Below are 22,905 nucleotides of genomic sequence, written 5' to 3'. Positions count from 1 at the left end.
TGGATGGACAAATGGACACACACCATGATCACTAAATACCTCAAACTTTAAAAGCAAGGGTTTAAAAAGCACATCTCATAATTTTTTTTGGCTTTGAATACTGTGTAAGTACTATTGTTCCTGGGGTTCCAATTTTTGTAGATTTCAAGGGTTAGGTAAACAAAGAAAGTTGATTCCCAAACGAAAGGAATTTTTACTTTAAGTTGTATGAAAGGATCATCAAAACCACGAATTCAAAAATCCAAGAACTTGTGCTTTTCCCCTAAACCACAAAATTTGATACCCACGAAAATAAGTATGCAAAGCATCCTTATCAATGTCCTCTTTTCCTTGTTTGTTTTCCATCCTCTCTCCCTTGTTTGTTTTCCGTCCTCTCTTCCTTGTTTGTTTTCCATCCTCTCTCCCTTGTTTGTTTTCCGTCCTCTCTTCCTTGTTTGTTTTCCATCCTCTCTCCCTTGCTTTTTTCCATCCTCTCTCCCTTGTTTGTTTTCCGTCCTCTCTTCCTTGTTTGTTTTCCATCCTCTCTCCCTTGTTTGTTTTCCGTCCTCTCTTCCTTGTTTGTTTTCCATCCTCTCTCCCTTGCTTTTTTCCGTCCTCTCTTCCTTGTTTGTTTTCCATCCTCTCTCCCTTGTTTGTTTTCATCAAAAATGACTTAAAAATCAAGAAATTAACTTTAAATGGCCTTACCTAGATCAACAGAACTGGTATCTGTTTCAAGTTCAAAGCTTTTACCACCAATATCATCAATGTCAACTGGTTTTTCTTTTTTCTTCTCCCTCAGCATTACAACCCCTTCATTTTCATCTGATTCTTCATCAGTCAGAATCTCAATCAAATCCTCTATATCTTTTTGCATTCTTTTCTTTTTCAGAAGACCTAATCCTTTTCTGAAATTCTGTGTTGCCCCTAGTGGTGATACAGGCTTCCCTGTTATATTATCTGTTTTGACAGGAGTGAGCCTGGACTTGTCCTTGTGTACTGATTTTTCAGATGTTTCATTGATAACAGACTCCTTATTCCTCAAAGGTTTTCTCTTTCTAAGCATTTGCCGAGCAGGACTGTCACTCAAACCTTTATTTTGCTCATTACCCACAGGTTCAGCTTTAGTTGGAGTCATTTTTATTTTTCTTTCTCCATCTGCTTCAGAAATGGTTTCTTCAGACACAGCTTTCATAGAACTTCCTCTCCATGAGCTCAACTTCAATGAGCTTTTTTTGCCTGTTTCTAACCTAGACTTATTTTTTTCTGGACTATTTTTCCTGAATTTCATTTTTATAGGACTTTTCACGGTTTCTTCTCCTTCCTCCGACTCAGAAGTATCCATTCTATTCTTCCTAAGGCTAGGATCACATTTCTTCTTATATACTTTTTTCTTCCTAGAAGTTTCCTCAGAGGGTGTCACTTTTAACAGCGAAGATTCTCTACATCGTAGATTCTGTTTAGCAGGAGTTTCACACTCTTGAGGAACAAAATCCTTGAGATTCAGTTCACTTGATATATTCAAGACTTCTTTATGTTTATTTTCTTTTACAGTATCTTCAAACTGTTCTACTATGTCACTTGTCAGCACAGAATCAAAATCTGACTCCTTTTTAACAATGACATGCTTAGCAGGACTTTCCCTTAAAAACGCCACCTCAGGAAGGGAATCCGATTCCTCGCCTGTAAAATCATAAAGATCAATGAGGGGAATTTTGGGCTGGACTGGAGTTGCACATCTTTCATTATAAGAGTTGTATGAGCTTCCATCAGACGAGATTTCTATATCAGGAAGTGAGAGGTTATAATGTAGATCAACAGCTGTAGATTCTGATGCATTCTGACATCTCTCTACCTCTGATCTGGATATATCATTAAAATTGAGGATATTAGAAAATGTTTCCTCCTGTTTCTTTATTTCAACAACATCAATGATATCCATATCAACATTCTTATTGTCGCTATTAATACTATCAATAAGATGAGATTGTCTTCTTCTGTTCTCATCCTGCATATCATGAGACATCACACTGCCAACGGAGCAGTTTTCTGTACTTGCACTTTCATTGTAGCATGACTTTTCAAGTAAACTGCTCTCACCCTGAACCTCAAGAGATATGTCACTGCCATGGGTGTCATTTTCTGTACTAGTCCTTTCACTGAATTGCGAAAACCCTTCATAACTGCTCTCATCCTGCACATCAGGAGATATCTCACTGCCAATAAAGTTGTTTTCTGTACTTGCATTTTCAATGTAGCAAGACTTCTCTACAGAACTGCTCTCGTCCTGCACCTTAGGAGATATCTCTCTGCCAGTGAAGTTGTTTTTGGTACTTGTACTTTCATCGTAACAGGACATCCCTCCTGAACTGCTATCATCCTGCACCTCAGAAAATACAAAACTATCCTCTGTAATATCAGTTTCAATGGAATTAGTTTTCCTTAATATTTTGTTCTCTTCAAATTTCTCGGCAATGAATTCTATGTCTAGAATACTCTGTGATTCTTCACTGTGATCTGTTGACATATGGTCTGAGCTTTCTTTCCCATACTCATGGGAGCTTTTTTTCAACAGCTCACATTCCTCAGCGCATGGCAGACTATCCAGAGATTCACCAGTAGAACACACCAACTCACCTAATTTATCATCTTGGTCATTACTACATTCAGTGGAGAAATCTTGTACTTCTGTAGGAACAGTTTCAACAGAATCTCCACTGTCAATTCTTTCATGGGTCCTCTTTGATGCAAAACAAATTTCACCATCATCTAATTCAGCATCTGCTGTAGTTACAGTACATGGTGTTACATCAGAGCTATTTATAAACCTGGAATATATTCCAGTCTTCTGACCATCCTCTGGAGGTTTATAATGGCTTAGTTCATTATTTGCCTTGTCCTGTTTGTGAACCTTTAAGTCTTTGTTCATCTCATTGAAAATAACATCGTCACAATCTCCTTTTTCAACATCAAATCTTGAAATGTTTTTGCCTTCCTCAGTATCAATGGAATTCAAATTTCTATCTAAATCATTTTTGCACAGTTTTCTGATGTTTGCAAAATTCAGTGCCAAAGATACTGGGTCCATACAAAACTGTGGCCCAATTAAAACTTCTTCATACTTGGGGTTGTTCCTTGATTCACTGTCAGTGTGTCTGCTTTCTAAAAGATAATCAGTTCCTTGAGAATTTACATTATCTTCTAGGCTTGATCCTGTCTGGACAATCTGGTCACATTCTAAGTTGATTATAAGCTCCTTCAATTCCTCAGACTCTGTAATCACACCATCATCCTGCTCCTTTCCAACTTTATCAGCTGTTTCATATCCCATTAGTTTTGTACTACTCTCCTCAGTTTCCCTATAACCTTTGGAAAAACTATTCATCATGTCTAATGTTGCAGGGCTTTGGATGGAAAATGGTGCTGGATTGAAGTTACTATTGTTGAAAAAGTTAGCTACATACTTTCCAACAAGTCTCTTCTTTAATGACTTAGAGCTAAGAGGTTTGAATTTAGACATATACTCCTTTATATTGAAGAACTCAGTAACCATTCTTCCAATATCTGCCATCTTCCTTCTCTTTACAGTTTCTTCACCTAAATCACCATCAAAAGATTGTTTCCTTTTTCGTGAACCATTCCTGACTTTAATACTTCTATCAGTATCCTGCTGCAATGAAGTAAAATTTTGAATCTTGTCAATATCTGGTTCATGGTCAGTAACTTGAGACCCTGGTTTTTGGTCTATGAAGTGGTCCCCAACTTTAGACTTTGTTTCCTGGTCTATGAAGTAGTCCCCAACTTTAGATTTAGTTTCCTGGTCTCCTGAGTCATTATCTTCAGACACAGAAGTTCTCTGATTAGTAACATCAGACTCAGGTATGTACACTTCATTACTGTGTGGTTTCATAACTTCATTAGATCCTGGATTAGACGCTTCTTGAAAGGACAGTCTTAGGACTTCAGACTTAGGCTCTGAGGTTCCTTCCGTGGACTTGTCTATTTTCTCAGTAGGTAAGTTTCCAGCTATGTGCAACATTCCTTCAGATTCCTTATTATGAAAAGTATTAATATGCACATTTGGATTTCTTTCATTATCTTCAACAAATGTCATATCCTCAGGTCTTGATGATTTTACTGTATCTGCCTTGAACTTTTTAACAACTTCTTTTATCCTGAAAAATTCATGCACAACGTCGCTTATCATAGTGTGGATGGAAGGCATTTGACATGATAATTCCTTTGAAATACTTTCAGGTTCTGTTGTCGTTAAAGGCTCCACACTTACTAATTCCACATTGTCATCAATTATACAGTTGGGTTGACCTACATCAATTTGAAAATCTGCTGATGCTGGTTTGTCTAATACTTTCCTGGACAGTGTTTCCTTCATATTACCTACAGAATCAAACAAGAAAAGGTTTGTGCCATCAGTATCTTTCTTCAATGATAAATATGTTTTATCCAACTCTACACTGGTGTTTCCACTATGCTTGTCCTCTACTGATAAACCACTATCATGATTCTGGATTCTACTGAGTGTTGTACCCTGTAATTCTGACACAGAACGGTCTCTATCCATATCAATCCGATCAGCAAACTCAGTGCTGGTGTTTTTGGTATTATTTAACAAGCTTGTGGCCAAATCAGATTCTGGGTCACTTTTAGTTCTATCTGTATCAAGTCCTTCAACCATCTTTGTACTGATGTTTTTGGTCAGGTTTGACAAGTCTGAGGCCAGTTCAAATTCCTGGCCATTATCAGTTCTATCTGTAACAGGTCCTTCAGCAAACTCAGTACTGGTATTCTTGATGAGGTTTGACAAGTCTGATGCCAGATCAGATGTTAGGCCACTATTACTTCTATCTGTATCAGGTCCTTCAGAAAACTCTGTGCTGGTGTTCTTGATAAGGTTGGAAAAGTCTGAGGCCAAATCAGATTCCATGCCACCATTAGTTCCATCTGTATAAAGTCCTTTAGCAAATTCTACACTGGTGTTCTTGGTAACATTTGATAAGTCTGAGGCCATATCAGATTCAAGGGCAGCACTAGTTCTATCTATATTAAGTCTGTCAGCCAAGTCAGATTTAAGGCCACTACAAGTTCTATCTGTATCAAGTCCTTCTGACAAGTCTGTACTGATGTTTCTGGTGAAGCTTGACGAGTCCGGGTCCAAATCAGAATCCAGGCCAGCACTAGTTCTATCTGTATTAATTCCTTCTGACAACTCTGCACTGATGTTTCTGGTGAAGTTTGACAAGTCCGGGTCCAAATCAGATTCCAGGCTAGCACTAGTTCTATCTATATCAATTGCTTCTGACACTTCTGCACTGATGTTTCTGGTGAAGTCTGGGTCCAAATCAGATTCCAGGCCAGCACTAGTTCTATCTGTATCAAGTCCTTTGGACAACTCTGCACTGATGTTTCTGGTGAAGTCCGGGTCCAAATCAGATTCCAGGCTAGCACTAGTTCTATCTATATCAATTGCTTCTGACACTTCTGCACTGATGTTTCTGGTGAAGTCTGGGTCCAAATCAGATTCCAGGCCAGCACTAGTTCTATCTGTATCAAGTCCTTTGGACAACTCTGCACTGATGTTTCTGGTAAGGTCCAAATCTGATTCAATGATAGTAGTGGAGGCATCAGTTACCTGAAAAGAATCCTCGACGACAAGGGAAATAGCACCAGAAGATTCTCTTACTGCACAAGTTCCTTCAGACAGGCTTTGGAATGAGTTAAGGTTTTCTAAACTAGCACTTATCCCTTCAGAAAAGGTCTGTGATAAACTGAGTTGTGTTCTTTGACTTGGACTGCCACAGGTCCCATAAGAAAAGGTCTGGGATGAGTTGAGTTGACTGTTGTCTAATGAACTGACACATGTCGATTCTGAAAAGGTCTGGGATAAGTTGAGTTGACTGTTGTCTACCGAACTGGCACAGGTCCCATCAGAAAAGGTCTGGGATGAGTTGAGTTGACTGTTGTCTAATGAACTGACACATGTCGATTCTGAAAAGGTCTGGGATAAGTTGAGTTGACTGTTGTCTACCGAACTGGCACAGGTCCCATCAGAAAAGGTCTGGGATGAGTTTAGTTGAGTTTTGTGCCTTGAACTGGCACAGGCCCCAACAGGAAGGATTAGTGACAGAGAATCTGACAGTGTGATTTCTTCCAACACCTCAGTCATACAGTCACTGGTGGCTGTTTTTTGTTTTTCATTGTTAACATAGTCATTTACATCTGATGTTTTCATGGCACTGTCATCACATTTATTAATGGCTGTTACTGGAGTTTCATGGTAATTACGGTCATTGATGTTTGTTATTTCTGTGGTGTGGTCATTAACGGCTGATTCAAGTATTTCAATGTTGTCATGGCCATTGACAGGTGTTCCTGGTATTCCATGGTCATGGATGGCTGCACCAAGTATTTCATGGCCATCAATGGCTGCTACTGATGTTTCATGGTCATTAATGGCTGCTACTGGAGTTTCATTGTCATTAATGGTTGTTTCTGTTCTTTCTTTGTCATTGATGTCTGCTACTGATGTTTCATGGTCATTAATGGCTACTACTGGTGTTTCATTGTCATTAATGGCTGCTACTGATGTTTCATGGTCATTAATGGCTGCTACTGGAGTTTCATTGTCATTAATGGTTGTTTCTGTTCTTTCTTTGTCATTGATGTCTGCTACTGATGTTTCATGGTCATTAATGGCTACTACCGGAGTTTCATTGTCATTAATGGTTGTTTCTGTTCTTTCTTTGTCCCTGATGTCTGCTACTGATGTTTCATGGTCATCAATGGCTGCTACTGCTGTTTTGCAGTCATTGATGGCTGTTACTAGTGTTACATTGTCATTGATGATTGTTACTGGTGTTTCATCATCATTAATAGTTGCTACTGTCGAATTATTGTCATTGATGGCTGTTGCCAGTGTTTCGCTGTCATTGACAGCTGGTGTTTCATGCACAGCAAATGAGTGTACATCAGAATATCCCATTCTAGGGCTTGCATTTAAATTTTCTTTTTCACCAGTTCTACAACCTATCTGAAGCTGACCTGAGACTAGGGTAGAATTTCGCACAAAGGATTCATTTTCATAAAAAGAGTGAAAAAAATCATCATCCTTTCTGCTAATGTCTTCAATTTCATCACCTGATCCCCCAATCTCTTCCTCAAGGTCATATTCTTCAGTAACATCCACAGTACTGCTGTTATCACTTTTATCTTCCTCATCTTTGACAAGGTTATGATTTACTTGTACAATATCATGGTTGTTACAAGTCATCTTTATTCCTACTTCTTGCTGATAAACACTATCATCTAGATTCTCCACTTCCACTGTAGGATGCTCAGCTTTTTGATGAATACAATTGTTATATGAAATGTGAAGTTGACTTTTGTCATCACACAGCACAGCACTGCAGTCTTCTTCCTCCAGATGAAAACTTTCACCAGTGTCTGTATTTTGTGAGGTATACATATTGTACTGTTTGTCTTCCCATTGTCTGATTTCATCCATATCAATAAAATTCTGATGATTACCAGTTCCAATGAGAAATAATCTAGATCCTGCATCTTTCGCCTGGTGATTTTCTAGATCAAGAAAGTGTTTTTCATCATCTGTTGTACCATTACTTATCTCCCTTGAACTTTCAATCAATTTTTCATCTTGATCATTGCTGTTAGTTACAGATAACACCTTACTGGTTAATGGTATGCCCACAACAACAGACTGAACATCTTTAACTTCATTACTTTTAGGTTGATCTATGATGGTTTCAAAGTTAACATCTGATGGATCATTAGTGATATTGTTTGCAGTTTTTAAATAGTTTTCATCAGTACAATAATTCTTTGGTACCTTATCACTTGTAGTATCAGTAACTTCTGGTTGACCTTCATTAATGTCCACTGAAACTTCTAGTTGATCTTCCACAGTATTCTCTACAATTTCTTGCTGACCTTCACCTTTATCCTCTAGAGTTTCAGGTAGACCATTGTCAATTCCTTCAACCACTTGTTGACCTATATCTATAACCTCATGTTGACCTTTACCAATTTCCTCTAAAACATTTAACTGACCTTCACTGAAATTCTTTACAGATTCTGTTTGACCACCACTAGATATTTCTAATACATCCAGTTGATCTTTACCAACATACTCTACTATATCTGTTAGTTTTCTACCAGTATTCTCAAAAACCTCTGTTTGACCTTCAACAAAGTTCTCTAAAACATCTGGTTGACCTTCAACAAAGTTAACATAAGGTTGTCCTCTACCAATATTCTCTGTAACATCTAGTTGACCTTCATTAGTATCCTTTATAGATTGCGTTTGACTACTACCATTGTTTTCTAAAACCACTGCTTGACCTTCATTATCTGCAAGGAAATCTAGCTGACATGAATTTGTATCCTCTTCAGATTCTATCTGACCTTCATAGGGAACTGCTACAGAATCTGACTGACATTTGCCGGTATCTACTAATTCCTGTTGACATTCTTTAATTCCATCTACAACCTCACAAAGATCTTGACTAGCATCCTCTACAAACTCTAATAGATCTTCATCAGATTCTTCAACAAACTCTTGCTGATTTTCTTGTGTATCCTCTTCAGATTCTGGTTGACATTTGTCATCAGTATCTACAACTTCAAGTTGACATTCTTTAGTTCCTTCTACAACCTCACTTTGACCTTGACTTGTAACCTCTTCAATTTCTAACCAACCTTCATCAATATCATCTAAAACCGCTAAGTGATCATCACCAATATCCTTTACAAATTCTGGTGGATCATTACTTTTAACTGTAACAATACCCGCTAGATGTTCTGTTGGTTTTACATTACCATCCTCTATAACAGCTAGCTGTTCATCAAATGGAACCTCTAAATGACCTTCATGGTCATCTTCTACATCTTCAGATTGCGCTTCCCTGACTTCAGTACCAATGGCAGTCTGTCCTTCCTTGACTTCAGTAACAATTTCTGGCTGTTCTTCCCTGACTTCAGTATCATCTTCTGGCTGTTTTCCCATGACTTCATTATTCACTTCTGGCTGATCCTCCCTGACTTCAGTAACAACTGACTGATCTTCCATGACATCAGTAACTTTTGACTGTTCCTCCCTGACTTCAGCAACTTCTTGCTGTTCTTCCCCGACTTTTGTAACAACTTCTGGTTGTTCTTCAATGTCTTCAGTACGAACTTCTGGCTGATCTGTCACCACTTCAGAAACAACTTTTAGCTGTTCTTCCAGGACTTCAGTATTTACTTCTGGTTGTTTTTCCAGGACTTCAGTATTCACTTCTGGCTCATCTCCCCCCACTTCAGAAACAACTTCTGGCTGATTTTCCAGAACTTCAGTACTCACTTCTGGATGTTCTTTCAGAGCTTCAGTATTCACTTCTGGCTGTTCTTCCAGAACTTCAGAATTCACTTTTGGCTGTTCTTTCAGGGCTTCAGTACAAATCTCTGATTGTTCTTCACTAACTACAGGACAAACTTTTAGTTGATTTTTTACGCCTTCACAACAAATCTCTGACTGTTCACTGACTTCAGTACAAACTTCTTGCTGTTCTTTATCACTTATTTGTGATTGTTTTTCTCTGAGCTCATCATATAACTCTTGTTGTTCTTGATCTTCTTCACCACCATGGTTTCCTTCATCTTTACTGATGAAAGCATTTTCTTCCTCATCAAGATCATTTGACAGTTCCTGAACATCCAACTCATTCTCAACTATATTTCCCTCGCTATGGATACTACTTATACCAGACAGACTATCCCTTCTGTTTCCATGGCAGCTGTAGGAGTCATACTCTTGACTTCCTCTCTCCCGAATATGATGTTTCTTACAGTATGGTAAACAATCTCTGAGAGATTCACTGCTATCATGTGAGGAACATTCTGACCAACTTGACCTTTCAAAGTCCTTGAACTCCATATTTCTTGTGACACAGTCACTGTACTCTGCTGGTTGAATGTTTTCTTCCCTAGAACTGTACTCCATAACATCAGATATTATTCTATTATCAGATTCAAAGTCTCCATCATTTAATTTATCACCCTGTAAATTTGCATTAACTGAATTAATGGTGTCATCTTGTGTCTCTTTATCTCCTTTTCTAGTCATGTCTGTATTTTCATCAGTTTTTCTTTTTATGCTGTAAATATCATCTTTATATGACAGCAATGCCACAACATTCTCATCTGTATTTTTATTTTTAAAATCTAAATCCTCCATGCCAAGACTATGCTCATTAGAACCTTGGCCTCCACCACTGTCTTTTTCTTCAAGACTTTTTTCCTCAGAACTGAAGTCTCGAACACTACCTTCCAAGTCAAAATTAGATCTCTCTGTCTGTGGTTGATGAGTTTTGTCTTCAACTACCAGTAATTTATTGCAGTCTCTTTTTGATTTCACATCAGACCCTTGTGGAATGTCAATGTTGCCATTCTCATCGTCCTTTCTCCTAATATTTACAGCCAAGTTATTTCCATTTGTATCAATGCTTGTACCTGGTTGGACATGGGGAATTAAGTTCACTTGGTCATTGGCTGTATCAGCATTTGTACCTGGTTGGACACGAGGAATTAAGTTCACTTGATCATTGGCTGCATCAGCATTTGTTGGGATGGGCATTGAAGAAAGAGCAGACTGGAACCTGTCAGTATCACTATTATTTGAAACTAATGGCATGCTGGAAAACTTGGTGCGCTCAATACTACTCATACTTGAATAAAAACTGCAGACTGTACTCATTACCATGGTTGGTGGCTCCGAAGTAATGTTATTATTGATGAGTGAGTCCTGTACCCCTTCTACAGACATTTCTGTACATATTGCTGGACGATTACATATGACTACATCATTAGTGGACTGTGGATTTACAGGCTGGGATGTAGAAATGGGTATATTTGGTCTGGTCCAAATAACCTCGGAAGTTGTGGTTTCTCTCTTTAAGCTATCACTTCTTTTTTCAGACTTCTGGATTTCTGATGCAGGTATAATGGTCTAAAAATAAATTTAATGAATTTTATACCAAAAATATAAGGTGAGGATTTTTTTACATTTACAATATAAATGTTGAAATCATGACGTTTTATACTGAAAATGAGGCCTTGTTAATTTTGAATTTTTGCCCATCTAAGAACTTTTGAGTATTAAGATAAATAAGAAAGTGCTTTCATTAAGAGCCGGTGCCCGCAGTTATGGTAGCATCTTATACCAGCAGAATAAAATAGAAGCAAAAAAAAAAAAAATCATGAGGAAAAATCTAGTAAATAGATATCCAAGATCATTCCGTCTGTAGGCTACAGGTATGTCTCCAAAATCGTGATCGTCAGTGTTTATTATTGTTTCTATTGGTGTCTTCTTCGAGGTCCGTGTCAGAATCTAATTGGTAAAGCGCTTTAACCTACAACGATTTAACGTTTAACAAGTGCATTTACAGAAAACATGTGGTGACTTAACAATGTCAAAGCAATCGCCGATTATTTTGTGCTGAACAAAAAGCTAAACAAAGGTGAAGATTCTATGAAAACTTGTAAAAAAATGCCGTTCCTATTTGGAATTGACCCATACCCGTCATTTTTCCCGATATTTTTTCTGATTTGTGCAGACGAGTGCAGAAATTTTTAGTGTTGACGAGTCAACACATGAAACAGACTTTTACAGAATATGATTTAAGGGACGACCATTCGACTTGGCGATGAGGGGAAGTTTTGGTAAATATATTCTGGCAACCCTAAGTTTGAAAAGAATATGTCTGGCCTTTGCTCACAAGAATATAAAAAAAAATATTGGATTCCCAAATAAAAGCCTAAGAACAAAATATGACATTTATCAAAATGTCATATAAAATGGCATAGTATTAAACAGTCAACAAAGTTTATTAGCATTAGTCTAGAAATGGATCTGGTGGGAATCATAGGGAGCTCCTGGATTTCAGGGTTTTGAGACTTAAATCAGTTATGAGTCATAATATATCTTGATTTCAAATTCATATATTTTAAACAAAGCTGAAGCAAATATTTCAGACTTAATCCCATATTTTCAAGTCAAAATTTAAATGTCAAAAAGGCTAACATCCAGGAGCTTCCATGGGGGATTTGCACCCCCCCCCCCCTCACCAAAGCATTGCCCTGGACCCCCTTGCCAAATTTATTTGGTACCCCCTACATCCTGTAAAAATTAATGAAACCCCTGATTATAATATTGTATTATTAAGCAATTTGCATAGTGGTACTTCTAAACTGTGTATTGAGACTGGTAGATATGACAATACTCCTAGATATAATACAATCTGTAAATGCTGTTATATGAATTGCATAGAAGAAGACAATCATATCATTTTGACATGTCCTACTTTTAGGTCACTGAGATGTCATTTTTTACCTAATTATCATAGTTCTAATACTCATAAACTTAAACATTTGTTACAAGCAAGTTTAACAAATCAAAGTGCTGTCAGCACTGCATGTTTTTGAATACTGTGAAAATTGTAGCATGAACAAAAGTTCGAAGATTACATGATGTAAAATAAAATTGTGATCATACATTTGCATTTTTCATATTTGATATCAAGAACTGTTTTTTCCGTAATATGTATAAACCGGATGTTAATCCATACTTCTGATCCAACTTCACACACAAATACAAATTTTGTTCCATTTCACCTTTTTCCTAAATTTTTAAAACTGTCAAAAATTAATTTGCATTTACGTTAAAATACTACAGTAACAGATTATTCATTGTACATTGTACTCAATAAAAACCAATTTCAGCTTAAGAAAAAAATTTCCTTGACAAACATAAGATTTCTAAAAACGAGACATTTTTATCAATTTGAATTTTCCCGCAAATTTTACTTGGTTAAAATCACTGCTCTTGACTTCCTGCCTTTTAATGATAAACTATTAATGAAAGGCTGGAGAATTTGATTGATAAGTGTGTTAAATTGAACATGCTTAACACATTTTATGCTTTACTGCCACATTACTGCAAGAACTAAATTTCTTAAATACAAATTTATTACTAAATATGATATTTCAAGGCCAAAACAGAGTCCCTCAAATCTTCAGTTGACATGAAGACTAGATCTCAATTCTATTTGCAGAAATAATAGAATATTATTGAGCTGAATAATTGCAAGAAACATATTTACTTTTTATGAAAGAGGTATTGAATGATATAAAAGGAATTACCTATGAACTATATTTTTGTGTAGTGTTCAGAAATAGTAGAGAAGTTCCATTGATAGATCTGCCACATAAGGTATTTTGATAAATCAAAAACTTAAAAAAACTATGTCAGTATCTAAATGCGGCTTGGAAACTAAGGGCTCAAATTATATGAAGTTTATTTCATATTTTCACTATATTTAGATATAACTCATTCATATATAATACTACACATTGTTTGTTCTCTGTCATATTTGTCATATAATGTATACTGTGTTATTTGCTACAGCATTGTTATGCTGGTGAAATAAAGTATTCATCCATTCAATGATTGATTGTAATTTAATATCTTTGGCAGGTAAATTATAAATTTTAGGATGTGAACATTTTATCCATCAATGTACCCTTCTTTATACTAGTCCCAAATGCTAAACCAAATTTAGGAGTTACATGTGTAAAGACAGACAGACAGACAGACCCCAAACCTTTTGTCTACAAGGGTATAACAGAAGGAACTATTTTTGAAGAGTGTATGTTGCTGTATATTGACATTTATAACCAAGAAGAATATAGAGCTATAATTAGCATCCAATTAATGCTATTTCATATCTAATAAAACTGTGAGCAATGTTTACAAGGATGGAACTGCTCACTGCCCTCATTAATAACATGTACTTTTTTACCTTCAAATTGATTTGGATCCAAATCTACAAGGAGTTACATAATGGGAATATGATATATACTGTGAAAATTCCATTCAGTGGTGGAGGGGTACCTCTCTGTGGTAATAAATCAACAGATGTGTGGATAGAATGATGTTCATCCCTATTACGTTCAAAGTTTAAAAGCTTTATTTAAAGTCAGTACATATAAAACATTAAATCGCAAGTGCTTATGAGCTTTTAAAGCCGACATAGTCATGCAAGCTGGGATATAAAAAAAAACCAACCCACAAGGTTCAGTAGGCTTCCAGCTTACTAACAAGAGAGCCCAATGGCCTGAAGAGAAGATTCCATAAACCTAACAGAATAAAGGTCAGTACTTACTGAGTCGGTTCCATGGGTTGATGGGGATTTGTGACTGTCACAATTCTCTGAACAATTACATCTTTCAAACTGTAAAAATTAAAAACACCAGTTACAATTGAAAATTCCTGTCTATACAAAAAAATGTGCTACTTTAATATTTGCTAAACTACTGATTTATCAAAACCGACCACATAAATCATAGTGATTTTATTTCATATGACAATATAGATTTGAAAAAAAAAAATCTCAAATTTTACCCCCCTTTCCAATTTTTTAATTTAATTTATGAATTCTACTCCCCCCTCCAAACCTGAAATCCAGGATCAGCTCCTGAATTCTATCAGAAGTTTTGATGCAACAGTTTGTTCTTCTAATGTAACATCACATTTTAGAATATATTTCAATGACCTCTTGTTGTTAAATCAACCAATGGTAATAGTGATTTTCTGCTTTTCCAACGAAGTAATTGAAAAAAATATATAATTGTCTACTTTATATATACAAAAAAGTATTCAAAAATGAACATAAGCTAAATGTGTACCAAGTATATCCCACATACATGTAAGGACTTGATGTATGCAATGTATGTACTTTCCATGTAAAAAAAATGACAAATACTATTAATGAAGTATTGTACTTATGCTAATTTGTGACAAAACAAAGACTACTTTTAGCCATACTTCATGAAAATGAGTAGTAAAATCTTAAACTTAGTGTTACTTAAACATGGATATTATGAAGAGATTCACAATTTGTAGAGCATGATCAGCTGTTATAAATCCAAACTACGCTGAAACCTTAGGGGTAAACAGGGGTTGCTCACAATGAACTGATACTCTGAAGCGGGCTGCCGACATCTTGTCCCCGGGGCAATAGGTTCTCCATTATAGTGACCAAATGTTACTCGATCTCCTTCTTCTAATCTAACACTCCCTGCAACAAGAAATGAAACCGCTTTATTTTAAACACATGAAATTCATACCTTGTAAAAGAAAATTAACAAAACAGACCTAAATGTAAAATCCTGATAAGGATACAATAAATTGCTTGCAACTGGATCAAGATGGCTCATAAAGAGAATACATATGTTCTGCTTCACAATATGAGTTAGCCACAGCCTACAACCCAGTATTACACTTATTCATTTTTTGAACATTTGTTAAGTCCTTGTTGAAAAAAGGGACGAAAGAGGCCAGATAGGAAAGATAAATGTTTGTCCATTTAAAAAAAATAATTTAGCCTACCAGATTAAAATACTGTATGTATGATTTCTATAAATTTTTTTCTCTGTTTAAGAACAGCATATCTTAATTCTAAATTAACTTAAAGGCTAATTTCACTTTAAATTCACCTGACCTATTTCTGTGGATCTACCTTATACCTTTTCCGGTCGGCTGGACATATATCATTAGCTTCGCCTGTGATGTTTGGCATGAAGATGTAAAACTGTTTCATTGGGTTATTTACACATTTACGTTTACAGTTATTAGAGTTCTATTGTAAATTTGAATCCTCAGGCTTTTGACTTAAAATATCTGCTCAGTAACCCACGGTTTAGATTTTGGTAGCCAATATGTATAGTTCTTTACAATCAGAGTAGACATTTTAGTAGCCCACACCAAATTTCAGGGGCATTTTAGGGTGCTTATTTCAAACCCTGGTCCTATAGTCGAAGACTGTTCATGCCTTTTTTTTTAAAGGACAATGCATTCTAAATTAAAATAATAATTAAAGTGATCCATTTGGCTAAAAAAATAATATGTCTGTTTCCTGCTACCCTACCTACCCTAAACATTTCATAGCCATTTTGGGCTAAGCTCTGTTAAAATCTAGATTGTTTCTCCATTAACTCAATGTAAAATGTTTTTGAAAAATAAAATAATCCCCCCTCCTACCTACCCTATTTTTTTCTTGCCAGTAGCAGAAAACAAGGCTATTATTTTGTTTGGCTTTAGACTTACCATTGATTTTAATATTGTTGATGAATACACCATTCCTGCTATCATCGTGTATAACATGTATAGCAATCTCTGTACCAACTTGTCTGACAACTCTAGCATGTATTCGTGAAATATACATCCTTCTTTTTTCATTGGATGAGTCGATTATAAAATCACAGTCCTTTGGACTTCTACCAATGATGCTGACTGTCTTGTAGAACCTTGGCAAAAAGTAAGAATACAATTAATTCACAACCCATCAAACTCAACACTTACCAGTTGTACAAAATTAATTAGTTGAATCGTAATGGAAGCGGGAGGTTTAGTACACTATAAAACCTGGTTTATCCCACCTTTCATTTAGAAATGCCTGTACCAAGTCAGGACCATGACGGTGATTTCCAACTTGCCCTTATATTCCCATTGGTTATACAGACTTTCCTTTTGACTACTGCCTGGATTTTATTAGTTCAGTAATTCTGTTATTACCCTTCATCAATGTCAGGGCTACCTCTTCTAGAAACAGACTGAAACATTTCATTAAGAACCATATACATGTACATACATGCATGTAATGCTCATTAAATATTTAGGCAGAACTTAAATATAGATCTAAACCATATGGACAGATGTACTGACAAGAACACTGCATGTTAATGCCACTAATTCAGTTTGGGGCATGGAAACAAGAAGAAGGCAACTTCATGTGTGATGTTATAAACAAAGAGTAAATGTGTACTCTACTTCAGCTTACTCGACATATAAATTGTCAGGATGAGTTCCTGCAGAATATACTGGACAAAAAAATCAAATCTTGTTAGTACTTTTTCTTTACTTTTTAAAATGAAAAATAAAATCATGTTATAGGAAAGAATGGATGAGCCCATGGCATGTATAAATGGGAGCTGCCCCCCATTCTTTCTCCCTTTCACCAAATATATAAATTCTGGACAATTAGGTAACCAAAAAAAAATATGAAATACTGTTAAATTTTGGAGAGAAAGAAATGTGACTTATTGCTGCAAACTAAAAAAAAATCTAAGAAACAATCATACCCCCCACCCCCCCCCCCCCCCCCCCGAAATTAAATGGTGGTTCCCCTATTTATTAACTTGTTGAATACATTCTGCTTTTTGGTCAAATATTCTATTTGAGTTGTGCATACTAAATTTATAATTCTGAAAATAAAGCTGCAATTAACATAAAATCATGAATGTTTTTTTTTATCTTTTTTAACTGATCAGTTTGCCTTGCTGTACCAAACAATAAAACCTGTATTAATATTTGAAAAATACCCTGCTCAAATACAAAAATAAAAGTAAACATGTAAAAAAAAACAATAAGAAAGCACAATGACCAAGCCTTGACTCCAAAATTTTGGACAGGCACATGAAACACATACAATGTAGTGTGGTCTAATCTAGTTTTACTATATTTGCTGGATCCAAGCCATCCCCCCCAAATATATTTATACTATTTGAAAAGATTTCTTAAAACAATGTTAAAAGGACAAAGCAAAACATGCATAGCAAAGTTAGACTAATGTCCTCAACTCCTGAATTCGAACAGGCACATGTAACATGTAGTGGGGGAAAAACTAGTTTTGCTGGATCAAAATCCTCCCCAAATATATTTATGCAAATTGTAAGCTTTCTTTAAATAATGTTAAAAGGACAAAGCAAGACATGCATATCAAAGTTTAAATTGGGTTTTTGATTAAATATATACATACAAGTTGAACCAACAACAAAAACCCATATTTCTTGATGGTGTCAATAGAAAAATCCACATACAGGATCTAGGTTTGGTTATCAATACAGGCATATAAATAAATCTAATGGAAATACATCATTTTAAGCATTACAAAATGAAAAAGAATCCCCCAAAAAACCCTGGGTGCAAATTTTCAGGGGGATATTTGCAATAGTAAAAAAGTTATGACAGATTTACTGAAAAAAAATGTTGGCCTTAGCCATTTTCTGCCGCGAAATCAAGTCGAAAGGCATAAAAGTCAATTTTTTTGGAACATATTCTGAAGAAATCTGTTCTTTTTTTCTGTAATTAGATTATCAACTAACAACATGCCAGATGTGAAGTATATCATTTTTTAGACAAGCAGAACTGCAATGTTTTGTAAAACTAGTCTCTGAAAAACTGGAAATTGAGATTTTAATGTTGGACTTAGTCATTTTTTTTTCGATTCGGACATGTTTGAAAATATGAAAAACTCAAATTTTGTTTCAGAATGTTGCCTTAACTATCTAGTTCTTATGTCAGCAAATGAAATATGTTACTGACATGTGGCAAAATATGTAATTTATAAAGTTCTTGCCTTCACATATATCTATTTCCTGAGAAATGAGACTGACAAAATATAAGGGACTCATTTTTTCATGCTTTTTTACGCCACTTTGTCCAACAAAATTTCAATATTTTAAACACGTATTTTGTCATAATTTTTTATATTAAGATATTTTGAAAAAGTGTTCTGAGCTCAGTTTTTAAACCCCCTTCTCTAGAAATCAAGGAATTGATATTTCAAGACAGAAAATAAATGTGTACTCTACTTTAACTTACTCAACACAGAAATTGTCAGTTTTGGATTATATATCAAATTAGTTATCTATAGATGCACATGTATGACAATCTAAGTTTGAGGTCCAACTTATATGTATATAAATGTATACATGTACTATTCCTTCATATTCTGTGGCACACTCAACACTTATGATTTTACTCATTAGCAATGGAAGGACAGGACATGCTTAACTTTTCCTGAGCAACAGATGTCACTTCCAGTTTTTAGTGGGAGTTCATATTATAAGTGCTTTAGTATTATATGCATGTCATGTAAATACATGTAACTTTATTTCATTTAGTTATCTTCGTAGATTCTGTTTCCTGTTTTCACGTACTACAATCTAAGTGTCTCTGAATTGTCATTTTTTATGCTTCAGTATTTTATGCCAAAACAAGTACCAGTATTAAGATATATCAGAAATTGGATGAATCTAATACACTGAAACCTGTCAAAACCAAACCTGTTTTGGACTTTTAAATTAGTGTGATTTAAACAGGTGATGAGCCAGCTAGTCCAGACCTGCTGAGCAATTACAAAACTCCATCAAATCACTAAAAATGGTAAACCTTATAAATTTTATTGATAAACTGGCTAATTAACAAGTTTTTTTTATCTCTTTAATTATAGGTCTCTTAGTGTTAAATCTAGGATTAAAAAAGGGCATGGTAATTTTTTTTCTAAAGGGCACTTTTTGTTGCAATGTTTAATTTTTAGGGCACAATGATTTGTTTAAAAATTGTTATACAATTTAAAAAATCAAAGACATCTGAATTTAAATATAAAAATCTTTCTATTTGAACTAAAACTTAATTTGAGCGAGTCACACGTCTGCCAACTTTCGAAAATCTCCATGAGAGTTCAGCAAGTATAATGGGGCCTCAAAAAGTCTAAAGTGGAATATGTGACAGCTTGATATTGTACACTTTCATGTCTGCAGATTACAGGAAACTTGGCCAACTCTTACTTTTCATTTAATGCATACCATGAGGTGCAGTATATGAGGAAATGTAACAAATATTCATATTGATACTGAATTTCCAAAATCATCACTATTTGAAATGAATAGTATTTCTTTTAACCATTGCAAACAAAACTTTTGGGGAAAATACTGCATTGTTGAAATTACTGGAAATAAGAAGATCACAGGGGAGGTAACTCATTTTGTATAAACAATGATAATTTTAAAATTTGCTTACACACCTGTGTCTACAAATTGAAGACCTGTTAAAATGACAGTATTGTCAAATTAATTGTGGAGTAGAATTTAATCTTTAGAAAAAGATTGGTGTTCATAAAATAGTGGAAGATCCAATCAGAATTCATTTTCTAATCGTCAAACCCTGATCAGCTGATTGCTCCTCGGAGATTATTCACATATCATAAAATGTACTCTTACCTGTTTAGATAGCAATTAACACCTTTTGTCAGATTAATGACTCTTTTAATTAAAGAAATGAGACTGAAATGCAAATTAGGGGTTTAATTTAGGAGTTTTTAGGTAATTTTGACAAAATAAGTGTCAACTTTAACCTAAAAATCGTGTTAGGAAAGCAACCAAAATGGCGGCAAAGTTTTGAGCTAAAATTCTTTTAATACTTTGATTTAGTCTATCTCTAAGATTACCAAAGCTCAACATACATTAAAATTGATGTAAAAAGACTTTTTAATAAAAAGTGTCTGATTCTGCTAGGTTTCACTGTATATACACCCAAATATCGTTCACAAAAGAGGTGCAGGAAGTAAATGACCTAGATGTACCTCATATGATTAACAGCAACAGGGGTCGTTGCTTGAGGACCTATTCTCCTTAGGTGACAGTACACAGCAATATCTTCCATATCTATGTCCCTAATGGGTCGCATGCTTTTCTGGAAAAAAAGAAATCAGCATGAATTCTGCTGTCTCAAGAGACAAAAATGACAGCAAATTTTTTTTTAATTAAAATTTCATATCTATTTTTACATAAATGAACATATACTTCAAGTGATTTGTACATTGTATAATTTGACATTTTGCTAAAAAATCAGCTAGCATCAAGTACACACAAGTATATACAGAAGTACAATTGTAGATGCAAAGAAAATTGTCATCAATATTTTAAACTTAAAATCATGTGCAAAGTGATTGCAGAGCAGAAAATGGTGATATATTTGATTTTATTTGAAAAAAAAATTGAGTTGAAGTGAGGAACCCCCCAATCTGAGATCCCTCTTTTCGTTAGTACGAATTTCCGAGTTTCAATCATTTTCCACGAGAGACCCTGTTTTGTTGACATTATGAACCGTCATAGAGAGTTGGTGGAGCTTCTTTCTTTTAGAAGGGAACGGAGCAGAAACAATTTTGTTAAACCTGAATCTAACAGAATATTTCAAAATTCCGCTGAAAAATTACGTGCCCGCTACCCTTCCATTCCAAAAGTAACAAGCTCCGCCTACTCTCTATTACGATTGAGATAAAAATATCAAAACAGGGTCTCTCATGGAAAATGATCGAAACTTCAATAAAAAATTTAATTTTTGTGGCAAATTTGGTATCAGCATATAGCTTAAAAGTCGTTCCAAGCAGTTGAAGGGCGGTACTCCGTGGTACCGCTGAATCTCCAACTTTTTGTGTGGTACATCATTCTGACTCCAACCCAACATATCAATATCCAAATAAAAAAGAGGAGGGTTGCAGGATCAGAGGAAATTCAGACTACCTTTTCATGGTTATATAATATATAGTGGGGTTGCATATTTGAAAGTGGGAGCAAGCCCTTGTGGATCATACCATGGCATGTATATGAAGACAATCCCAAGGCATGTTATGGAACTGTCACACACAGTCACTTGTTTAGAACTTTCAATGGCCAGTTTCTATCAAATAAGAATAGGAGAGTTCGCCAATCTCATTAGTGATGTCATATTCACTAATTTGCATATCATTAAGTGTCAAATTGGTTGGCAAATAAACAATTGACAATTTCATGATTAGAATCCCAATTTTCGAAACATTATAACTTTATATCCAATATTGGTTCTGTAAAATGTTTCATTTTAGATAAAATAATTCATATCATGTATGTGAATTTATAATTGTTTTACTTGAAAAAATAAAATTTGTAGTGATATTTATATGTAAACCTCTATCTTTGTATAAAATTATAATTAAAATCTTATGTACATATAGTCTAATTACACTGACAGAATATTTATTTAAAAATTCCATGGATAAAAAGAATTTTATTTGCAATATTGGGAACCAAAAGATTTGTTCAATTATCTTTAAAAATGAAAAAGTTCTGATGCCCTATGCCACTCAAAGGATTTTTGGCTAACCAAATCCAAATCACAGATAAGTTATGACATCACGAAGAACTCTCCTATAGTAGTTGATTAATGACAATAATGTACCGGCCACTGATAGAAACAAGTGCCTATGCTGTCATGCACAGGCGAAAATATGCCTTTCTTATATCATATGGAAAATGAGTTTAATACCTTGAGCTAACTGTCAGTATATTAATGAATCAACTCATGATCAGCGATTAATATTCGAAATGAAAACGAAAGTAGTCAATTCCCGCCATCTGTCTTCTCGGAAATCTTGTTACGTAATTGGTATGTCTGAAATATGCAACCCGTATCCGTACCCGTACGAATTTTTTTCTCAAAATGTGGAGCACGATCCCGCGTGAAGTAAAACTTATAATTATTGTTTAATGTGGATCCATCAATGAATCTAACTATTGCCTGATAGTGACTCTCTTATACATGCGATAAAATAACAACAACAAAGAATCATATCGTTATAAATTCCAGAACTCATTTGAAATAAGGAAAATATCATTGACATGTAATGTCTCTGAAAATATGAAAATACACATGATATCAGTAAAGCATTAGACTGCAATGCACCTTTCAACAGAATATACAAAGACACACATGATGATATCTTTAAAATCCTTTTGCTAAGACTGCAAACTTCTTAGATATCCAATGTATCCATCAGTCCGACATATCAATATCCAAATAAAAAAGGGAAGGGTTGAAGGGTCTGAGGAAATTCGTACTAGAACTAGGTATGCGCTTGACCTGCAAGATTTCAATCTGAAAGTCTTTAGAAGCGTGTGAAGGGCGGTACTCCGCGGTACCGTTAATTAAATCTCCAACTTTTTGTATGGCACATCGTTCTGACCCCAAACCCCGCG

At 35.1% G+C, this 22,905-nt stretch overlaps 1 protein-coding gene across 2 annotated transcripts in view; it reads right to left on the bottom strand.

Moving 5' to 3' along the window:
• Window positions 1-22,304, bottom strand: part of LOC148618059 (uncharacterized) — a 66,447-nt gene extending 44,143 nt beyond the window's left edge. For both annotated transcript variants that reach the window (XM_088585910.1, XM_088585911.1), the window contains exons 1-6: window positions 22,196-22,304; window positions 20,475-20,584; window positions 16,157-16,356; window positions 15,019-15,128; window positions 14,214-14,282; window positions 688-10,999 (exon numbers count right to left, since the gene is read on the bottom strand). In XM_088585910.1, coding sequence (XP_088442036.1) covers window positions 688-10,999; window positions 14,214-14,282; window positions 15,019-15,128; window positions 16,157-16,356; window positions 20,475-20,578 — 10,795 coding nt within the window. In that variant the 5' untranslated portion in view covers window positions 20,579-20,584; window positions 22,196-22,304. The remainder of the gene's footprint in view (window positions 1-687; window positions 11,000-14,213; window positions 14,283-15,018; window positions 15,129-16,156; window positions 16,357-20,474; window positions 20,585-22,195) is intronic.
• Between the last annotated feature and the right edge of the window lie 601 nt (window positions 22,305-22,905).

The sequence above is a fragment of the Perna viridis genome, chromosome 5 (assembly GCF_037379345.1).
Source record: "Perna viridis isolate PV_CMFRI_1.1 ecotype Kerala chromosome 5, ASM3737934v1, whole genome shotgun sequence".
NCBI lineage: Eukaryota > Metazoa > Mollusca > Bivalvia > Mytilida > Mytilidae > Perna > Perna viridis.
Note: the sequence above shows the minus strand (reverse complement) of the source record. Positions and strands in the feature narration are given on the sequence as shown.